Here is a 10090-nt window from a genome sequence, read left to right as displayed (position 1 = left end):
AAATGAATATTCAAACACTGAATATATTATATACATATATATATATGTTGGTAATAGACCATAATTTTTATAATATTCTATAAATTTTACCGAATGTTTGGCATTAATATGTTTGTAGTTCGTTTTTTCAATTTTTTTCACTAAAGTTTTTTGGTGAACGTTTAGTTTATTAAAATTCAAAATAAACTTATTTTCCGAATTCATGCTGCAAATAATAAATAATATACGTAGGTATATATATATATATATATATATATATATATATATGTGTGTTACAACTTAGGATGCTTACACAAAGAAGTCTTCGGATGTACAGGTGGAGTTGAACAAAAAGCGTGAAACAAAAACAAAACTGGAAACCGAGTGTTCCATCAAAGAGGAGAACCTGGTCATTTGGAAATCATTCATTCAATCATTTTCGCTCTGTTTCAATTTTTCGCTCTATAAGCTGCTTAATAATGTTTATATATTATACAGTTATTTAATTTTTTATGTGTCTAAGAAGTTTGGTTTGGTATCTATCATTCAATTGATTTGCAATCTTAAGTGCGAGTTACAACTGTTTTTAATGATGGGCAAGTTTCGTATTTTTGCAGTTTAAATCTAATTAATTTTTCAAAAATAATAATTTATTATTATATAAATTATCATTATAATTATTCAAAAAAATATTACATTTGAAATAATTTTATGAAATTTATGGCATAAAGAAACGCAATGAAGCTGAAATAGCAAAGATGACAAGCGCACTGACCAAGATAAATACATCTGCTGGCAAGTTGGACACGGTTAAGAACAACATCAGTAAACTCGTTAGTACATGCATGGTTCCGTTTTTTCGTGAAAGTTATTTGTATTTTTCAGTCCTTATACTTACTAATAAATTGAATATTTGTTTGGTTTTGATTGTTTTGTATAATTATTTTTTCTTGTCTATTCTGTCTGCTTTTGCTCTGGCATATAATAATAATAAGTTAAATGAAGTTAATTTCCTCTGAAGTACTAGTTCGTTAAGAATGCTTGTTTCATTTTTCTAATTATGTTCAACAGTCCCACAATAAATGTTTCTTCATTTACGTTTATGCTCAAAATTCTTTTTACTTTTAAAACCGCACGTGTTGGCTGTACATTTTTTCCTGATGTAATACTGATTTTTCTGTATAAGGAAAGTGAAATGGCTGAATTGGAGCGCGGAATGAATGTCAGCGAGATGAAACAGGAAATCCAACAACTTCAAAAGTTGAGGTCTTCCCTCGATGCAGAGGTCCGAAAGTTCGAGTTAGTTCATGGTTTTCTGTGATAGTTGTGTGGTTTTGTATGTTGTTGTTTGTGTCTGTTGATTGCTCTATCTGTTCTTTCTGTTGTCTGTTTGTTTAATTTCAAAGGTTTTCTTTGTTTTATTTTTAATCTATTTAAACTTTAGCAAAACCAAATAAAATAATTTATTTGATGTTCTCTAAACTTTTTGAAATTTAAACGACCCAATATGAAAAAAAAATAATACAAACACAGCCGTGAGCTAAGTGACTTGAACCAGGACATGGCTGTCAGGACGCAACTGGATATCCATAATAAGGATAAGTTGAGCAAGGAGGAAAACATCAGAAAGATGTGCGTTGGGTGTTGGGATGAGAATAAGAATAATGATGATGATGACGATGATGATGGTGATGATGATGGTGGTAATTTGGATGATGATGTTGTATGTATTGTCGTATTGTCGTTGTATGTATTGTTGGATGATGAAAATGATGAAGAAGTTTATGATTTCAATGATAAAGATGTTGGTTGTTCGTTTAAGAGAGCTGTTATTAAATAGCTATGTGGTTTAGGGCTGTAGAATGTTGATTAAAATGCTGATGAAGATGACGATAAAGATATGCCATTCAACAAATAATTAATTAGCCTCTCAAAAAATGAAGACACATTGAAACACGTTCTTGGAACAGTTCATGGAGAAACATTGAAGAAACAGTTAGACGAGTATATCAGGTCTGCATGTTAAAACCTACTGTATGTTACTACACTACTCTTTTTGTTTGGTTTTATTTATCTTTTTTTGAATGCTTCTTCTGTATGTTTATTTGTTGATTCATATTTTTTGAAAGCAATTTTGACTATTTATTTTTTTCATCCAAATGTCCTGCAGAGAGAAGTCAAAGAATGTTCGAAGTCATGTTGATAGGCTGCAGAGGATGAAGAGTCAACACACGAAACTCGAAGCCATTCGAAACGTTGAACAGTCAGCTCCTTTTCTCTTTCTATGCAATTAATAAAAAACTTTTTAATTTTATCAAAAATCAGATTAATTGCTAGTATTAATCATTTCATATTGAATATTCAACCCGTAGTTCCTTTTATAGGTACATCATTGTTAAAGGCATGGAAAAAGCTTCGAATATTTTTTCATTTTTTTCATTTTTAATTTAACATTGCTGCTTGTTCAAAACGTTAATAATATAAGTAAACTTATATAAATGTCATTAGAAGTATATTGTTATTGTAATTATATGTTTTTAAATGTTATGTAATCTGAAATTGAACTGTATTATTATTTTTTGCCTGTTTTATTTATTAAAATATGCACTGTCGTGTGTTTTTCTTGTAACTAGATTAATGCTAGTTAGATATATGTTAAACGAGCAGAGCCAGTATGCATATTTGAAATTTTTGTGACAATTTCTTTTTGACAGAGAAACATTAAAAAAGAAGCAAAATGAATTAAGAGGTTTGTTTGTACTGAGTTCGAATCCGTTTCGAAATTACACATATAATTTTTCTCTGATCATAATATTTTGTTATTCTTGTTATATTTTTGCCAAAACTACTATATCAACAATAAAGAAATAACAACAAAAAACCCAACAATTTTCTGACCAATGAAAGGCCATGAAGAGAAGATCAACTCAATAACCCGAGGAAAGGATTTTATGGAAGGTCTAGGCGCTCTGACCTCCAAGTTGCAAACTAGTCAAGAGTTTGTACTTTATAATAATTATTATTATTTTATATTATTATTGATTTTTAATAATTACGATTATATTTTGATATATTTTTGTATGTAATTATGTTTCTATTTGAAAGATTTCTTTTGCCAATTGTGTTTTTCAACAAACCAACCTACCAAACAGCCAATCAACAATTAAATCAATGAGCCAACAGACAGATCAATTAACCAATCAATCAATCAACCAACCTCCATCTATAAATTCATCCACCAATCAGCAACCCCCATCTATAAATTCATCCACCAATCAGCAACTCCCATCTATAAATTCATCCACCAATCAGCAACCCCCATCTATAAATTCATCCACCAATCAGCAACTCCCATCTATAAATTCATCCACTAATCAGCAACCCCCATCTATAAATTCATCCACCAATCAGCAAGCCCCATCTATAAATTCATCTACCAATCAGCAACCCCCATCTATAAATTTATCCACCAATCAGCAACAAGGGCCACCTGATGGCGGTGGAGTACATGTTCAAGAAGTACATAGACAAACTTCACAAGGAGAACCCCGACTGCCCCCTCTGTCATCGACCATTTGATGAACAGTCCGAAGTCGAAGAACTCATTTCTGAGGTTCTCTTATGATTTTTGGTATTATTTTTTAATTATTATTATTATTAAATGGCGCTATATCAGTTCTCTGAAAATAATAATAATTAAAATAATAGAGTTTTTGCACTTTCTGCTTGCTAGTTATGAGAAAAAAATTTTAATTAAACAAAGGACACATAAATTATTCAATCAAATCAAAATCACGTGAATGAATATGAATCACGTTACACTATCCAAAGTAAAATCACGTCAAAACAAAATCACCAGATGGAAGGAAAGCTGAACATCATTCCAGAAAAAATGGAAAAGTTGCAGGAATCTATCGCCGAGACGAGCCGAGACTACGAAGCCTGGCTGAAGTTGAACCCAATAAAAGATATCGTTAGTAATGTGATGTGATGTGATGTGATGTGATGTGATGATGGTGAAGATGAGGATGATACAATTTTTTTGTGGGTGTCATGTCAGGTCAGGTCATGTCATGTCAAGTCATGTCATAGTAATGTTTTTTTTGAGTTGTGTTTTATGTCCAGAAATACTGTGATAGTAATAAAGAGTCTTACAGTAAAATAATTATTACAATTTAAAATTACTTTTCATTTATACATAATATTATTATTATTATTATTATTAATTATGATGATAATATTAATATATGATCTATTTATTGTGGATTTTTTTATTGACTGTACCAGATGGTGACTCTTCGGGATGATGAAATTCCAAAAATTGAGGCCAGTATTCAAAAGCTCACTAACGAGATATCTGCTCTCGTGCTTGAAATTAATGAGGTTTGTTTGTTCGTTCGTTCGTTCGTTTGTTTGTTATTATTATTATTATTAATTTGATTATTATTATTTATACTTTTATAATTATTCATCTTTTTGCTATTTTAAATTGTATTATACAATTTTTTATTTAATAATTTTTAAAAGTATTTTTTGAATATTTTGCTACAAACGAATGAACACACCCATAAACGAACAAACAAACAAATGAGCAAACCCATAAATGAACAAACAAACGAATGGACAAACAAACAAACAAACAGAAAGAGGAAGAGATGGAGGCGGACACAAACGATGAGTCACTTGCCAAGTCGCTAACGTCTGATGCAGCTGTGGTTGAGAGGTTCCACCTGGAGGCCAATGACCTCAACAGGAAGATTACTGCACTTTCGAATAAACTTACATCTGGTATGGAATTTTTTTTTCCAAATTTGTTCTCATGTTCTCAAACTTCAAGAGAAACTACTTTTTTCACTTTCAGTTTCTGCGAACAAATATTATGATATTTTATGCTTTTCAATAAATTATTCACGTTGATGTAATTTTTATCTAGATGTTTACAAAGTCTAAATCGGTACTTTGCAATTTTACAATTCATCCTCAATCCTTATCTAGCATTGCTGATCACTCCTTTCCATGCTTTCAACAATCTTATAGCAATTAATCTCAGGACTTATTGGCAGCACAGCTTTCTTCACAAGGACCTCATTCAATATACTCTATCCTCATGGCGTTTATTGTTATAATTATTAATAATAATTAATTAATAATTAATTAATAATTAATCACAATAATTAATCACAATAATTAATAATTATGTTTTTTATTGATAGTGATAATTATCTTTTTTTTGTTGCACATCAGGTAATACTAGCCGAACGGTAGACCAGGTACAGACGGACAAGAAGAACAAGATAGACGAATTGTCAGTCATCTCCATGAAAATAATTTTTTTTTATTTTAAATTAATAAATAAATAAATTATTGATTGATTGATTGACTGATTGATTAATTGATTGATTAATTGATTGATTGATTGATTGATTGATTGATTGATTGAATGAATGAATGAATGAATGAATGAATGAATGAATGAATGAATGAATGAATGAATGAATGAATGAATGAATGAAATATGTACCAACACCTAATCACAAAAGAGACAGTACATCTAAGGAATTGCAAGAGAAGCAGACGTCACTGGATCAGCAGCAGGATAAAGTAAGGAAAGTGCAGAACAGCATCCACCAGTTGAAGGATGAGAGGTTGAGGATTGAAGGAGAATTTCAATCGAAGATTAAGTTAGAGTCCAATAAAGCCGACCTCGTCAAGCAGAATGAACAACTTGTCCAGCAAATTCGTGTTCGCGTTTTTTCTTTTTCTTTCTTGTTTTTTAATTATTTTTTGGTTCCTTTTTTTTAGAAATTATTACCATCCTTAATGTTTATTTTAAATTAGTTATAATTGGTTTCATCATTTTTTTTATGTGTGTCAAATTTTTGGGCAGTTCTGTTTCGTTTTATTTTTTGCTTAAATCTAGAATTACTTTAATTAATTTAAATTTTATATTTATTTAATTTAATTACGTTGATTTTACCAAATGATTTATTGTTTATTCTCCAATTCTTCAGACAGCCAAAGAGAGCACCAGACCTATCAGTGTATGATGTTTAAATTATTTCTCTAATTAATCATATTTTTCAGTTTGTTAAAAATTAAAATATACTTTTTTTTACGAAACAATCGGTCTCAAATGCAAAAAACTAATAGATGTTTTTATTTGTTGTTGAACAATTCATCAGCTGGAAATAGAAGAGGTCATGAAGGAGAAGAGACAACTTGATGGAGAGCAGGAAGCAGAAACTAACAGGGCTAATGTCAAGGTCGACTATATTGCTTATTTTTATTATTGCTATTATTATTATTATTGCTATTATTATTATTATTATTGCTATTATTTCTCACAAGTATCAGCAATACCGGTGAATGCATGCACCAGTTAGGCTGCATGCGATCTACGAAGATCTTGCTTGCATTCAAACCCGGCCACGGTTACAGCAAGAGCAGGCGCTTTAACCATTTTACACTTTCTAGGCGCCATATTTTATATCCGAATTCAAGTATCTTTGGTGTAAATATTGGAAATGAACAGGTGAACAAGTTACTGGATGATATGAAGCAATTGAAATCAGTTCAGTCGGATGTAGAGAGGTTTGTCAACTTTTTATACGCTATTTGGCATCTTTATTTTTAATATCATGACACATTCACTGATGTTTTTATTACAATTATTGATATTGTTCACTCAGTTGATTTTTTTGGCTGTGTGTGAGTATTTTTTAAGATAAACCAGTGGATATTCAATTTTTATAAAATAATTTTCTTACAATTAAATTTCTTTCAAATGATTTTCAAAATAATCATGAATTGTGATGAAAAGCAAAACTTTTAACAAACAGGTACGAGGATGAAGATGGTGACAAAGCACTGGGCGACATTATTTCCCAGATGGACACGTTGAATGGCAGGCTGAAGTCACTGGAGCAGAAGAAGTTGGATGTCGCTAACGTTGTGCAACAGTTGAACGAAGAACTCACCACGCAAGAGGTTTCGTCATGTTCAAGTTTCAATAGTCTTACAATTGGACCAAATCATTTTGAAATTTTATGAATTCGATCTTGATGATCAACACTTCTCATTCAGATTTTGTGAAAGATTTTCCTATTAAATAAATTTTTGGTTGTTAATGTTATTGTGTTTTTCGTTTACCTTATTTCAAATCTGTCGTCCATTGTTACAACTTTATCAGCGGTATCATTTATTTAGCCATTGTCATCGTGATCATTGTCACTATTTACCAGTGTAGTTGTTATCATTTTTATCATTTCATCTCGTATGCATTTTGTTTTTACTTGAAACTAGACACAGAGGCGAAACCTGGAGGACAACATGAAGCTGATGAAGTTGAAGGAGGAGGTGTCAGTCATCGAGAAGAAGATCAAGTGTGAGAATGATAAGTTGGGAGGTTACGATGTTAATGAGCTGCTGAAAGAGAAGGACTCGTTGAAGGAGGATGTTGACAAGTTGGCTCGCCAGGTAGGTCTATTGATTGATTGATTAATTGATTGATTGATTAATTGGTTGATTGATCAATTGATTGACCAATCAATTGATCAATTGATTGACCAATCAATTGATCAATTGATTGACCAATTTGTCAATCTGAATTCACCACTCTGCTTCAGAAAGAGCAGCACAAAACACGCCAGCAACAATTGGATGCAGAGATGAAGACTTTGAAAGGTGAACTGAGCACGGAACCGCTGGTCAGTGCTGAGAAAGAGTATAAAGAAAAGTTGATTGCTCTTAGGGTTGGTACCTGCTTGGTTGTTGGATGGTTGATTGACTGGTTGGTTGCTGGTTGAATAATTGGTTGGTCGGTTGTGTGGTTGGTCGGTCGGTTGTTTGTTTTGTTTGTTCTGTTTCGTTGGTTTGATGCTGATAATTAGTTGCATGGTTGTCGCCAATCACTCAACTCTCGACCAACCAGACAACGGAGGTGGCCTCCACTGACCTGGATAAGTACTACAAGGCACTCGATAAGTTAGTATCTCAGATGCAGGTAGTCATGTAAATTAAAAATGACAAAATGTGAATAAAGACGCAGACATCAATAACTTACAATTGCCACCTCAGGACCATCATGTCCTTCCACGCACAGAAGATGGCAGAGATCAACAAGATCATCAGGGAACTCTGGAGAGATACATACAAAGGGCAAGGTCGGTCGGTTGGTCGGTTGATTGGTTGGTTAGTTGATTGACTGGTTAGCTTATTGGTTGGTTTATAATGACAATAACGTTAAAAACTTTAATAATTATAACTCTAACAATGAAGACCGTAATTGATATGGACGCAGACATAGAAGCAATAGAGATAAGGTCAGATGTTGAAGATGATTCAGGGACAACAAAAACAAGACGAGCCTACCACTACAGAGTAGTCATGTTGAACGGGGGGGTTGAACTGGACATGAGGGGACGGTGCAGTGCCGGACAGAAGGTGTGTGTGTGTATGTGTGTGTGTGTGTGTGTGCTTGTACGTTTGAGTGTTGCCCCCCTCTTAGTGATACACGTCATCATGACGTCACAACATCGTCATAGGTGTTGGCCTCACTGATAATCAGATTGGCACTGGCAGAGACCTTCTGCCTCAACTGTGGAGTGCTGGCACTCGATGAACCTACAACCAATCTCGACAGGGAAAACATAGAAAGTCTGGCATTTGCATTAGTCGAGTTAGTTGGTTTGTACCTTTGCATGCGCTTGTGCGTGTGTTGTTATGTGTGCGTGTATGCGTGAGTTTGTGTGCGTGTGCCTGTCTAGATGGATTATTTATTGGTTTAATGACGATTGATTAGATGCCCTAAGAATGAGTGGCTGATTGAACGATAGGTTGATTGATTGAACGATAGGTTGATTGATTGAACGATAGGTTGATTAACTGGCGAAGCATGGATTGATTGATTGGTTGCATAGTTTGCCATTGTACTTTTCGGCGGGTTGAACGGATCGTTGCATTACGACTGCTGTATTTATTATTATTGTCATTTTTTTATAGTTATTGTTATTTAACCTTAATTTGATTGCTGTCACGACAGAATAATAAAAAGTCGGTCGAAGCAGAAGAACTTTCAGCTGATTGTGATAACCCACGACGAAGATTTTGTTGAACTTCTGGGGAGGTCAGAGTTCGTTGAGGAGTTCTTCAGGGTCAGGAAGGATGAGATCACGTGAGTAGTGGAATTCTGTGCTATTGTGACTGTGTTTGTATGTTTACCTATGTGTTTGTCTCTGTGTTTGTATTTTTCTGTATGTGTGCTTGCTTATTATATCAAAGTTATCTACTGAATACATTCGTTAAATGTATGTGTGGTTTTGCATATGAAGACCAATGTTGTTTCTCTATTTTAATATTTTTCGCTATATGTTTTATTGCATTAAGAGGTACATAAATTATCACAAGATTTTCAGCATGGCATAACATCTTCAGTATATCTTTACAACAAACGTAAATTGCGGTCCATGGGGACCAGGTCTATAATAATATCGCTTTGGGATATCAGTCTTCAATCTTTTCTCACTGTATTTTGAAACTATTGGTGGATGTTTTGTTATGTCAGTGATGTGGTGTGTTGTGAAAACATTTCTTCATTGAATGTACATTTATTTCTTTCGCACATATTTCAAAACAGAGGCTGTTCGAAGATAAGTAGGAGCAAGATATCAACGCTGCAGACCAAGTGATGGAGACACCTCCTCAAACATTCCACTTGAATTTTTTGCCTTCATTTTATTTTTTTTCTATTTTCACCTGCTATAGTATTCATATTATCGACCATGCATCGAGTTTTTAAAATGACAGACATTTTTTTGCATTACTTTTTCATCAACTATGCATTAAAAATAAAAAAAAATTCTGGTGATAATGAACAAGTGTCTTTAAGTTTGAAAGCGTACGTTTCAATATAATTGAATAAAGACAGCAGCAATGACGACGATGTATTAACATACGTGTATGTATATTACTCGTTATAATTTAATATAATGCAAATAAGATACATCTGCTGTCTGTTAACATTTCAAATAGGGAAGACAATTACACAAACGAATGAACGTCACTATGGGCGAACGAGTCGACTGAAATTAAAAAGCAAATGCTGGAGAAGAAA

General features: G+C 33.0%; 1 protein-coding gene across 1 annotated transcript in view; it reads left to right on the top strand.

Moving 5' to 3' along the window:
• Nucleotides 1-9665, top strand: part of HELRODRAFT_168960 (hypothetical protein) — a gene marked incomplete at both ends in the record, with an annotated part of 14063 nt that extends 4398 nt beyond the window's left edge. Inside the window, 24 exons of the mRNA XM_009014800.1 lie at nucleotides 284-388; nucleotides 711-812; nucleotides 1166-1278; nucleotides 1513-1611; nucleotides 1906-1992; nucleotides 2150-2242; nucleotides 2694-2728; nucleotides 2887-2977; nucleotides 3457-3592; nucleotides 3839-3952; nucleotides 4267-4362; nucleotides 4623-4767; nucleotides 5224-5284; nucleotides 5520-5721; nucleotides 6162-6242; nucleotides 6359-6570; nucleotides 6819-6966; nucleotides 7282-7392; nucleotides 7629-7685; nucleotides 7910-7981; nucleotides 8257-8421; nucleotides 8523-8656; nucleotides 9020-9151; nucleotides 9614-9665. Coding sequence (XP_009013048.1) covers nucleotides 284-388; nucleotides 711-812; nucleotides 1166-1278; nucleotides 1513-1611; nucleotides 1906-1992; nucleotides 2150-2242; nucleotides 2694-2728; nucleotides 2887-2977; nucleotides 3457-3592; nucleotides 3839-3952; nucleotides 4267-4362; nucleotides 4623-4767; nucleotides 5224-5284; nucleotides 5520-5721; nucleotides 6162-6242; nucleotides 6359-6570; nucleotides 6819-6966; nucleotides 7282-7392; nucleotides 7629-7685; nucleotides 7910-7981; nucleotides 8257-8421; nucleotides 8523-8656; nucleotides 9020-9151; nucleotides 9614-9665 — 2643 coding nt within the window. The remainder of the gene's footprint in view (nucleotides 1-283; nucleotides 389-710; nucleotides 813-1165; nucleotides 1279-1512; nucleotides 1612-1905; nucleotides 1993-2149; nucleotides 2243-2693; nucleotides 2729-2886; nucleotides 2978-3456; nucleotides 3593-3838; nucleotides 3953-4266; nucleotides 4363-4622; nucleotides 4768-5223; nucleotides 5285-5519; nucleotides 5722-6161; nucleotides 6243-6358; nucleotides 6571-6818; nucleotides 6967-7281; nucleotides 7393-7628; nucleotides 7686-7909; nucleotides 7982-8256; nucleotides 8422-8522; nucleotides 8657-9019; nucleotides 9152-9613) is intronic.
• Nucleotides 9666-10090: the final 425 nt, after the last annotated feature.

Source organism: Helobdella robusta (genome assembly GCF_000326865.2).
Source record: "Helobdella robusta unplaced genomic scaffold HELROscaffold_14, whole genome shotgun sequence".
Taxonomy (NCBI): Eukaryota; Metazoa; Annelida; class Clitellata; order Rhynchobdellida; family Glossiphoniidae; genus Helobdella; species Helobdella robusta.
The sequence above is the reverse complement of the archived record's forward strand: the minus strand, read 5'-3'. Positions and strand labels throughout refer to the sequence as shown.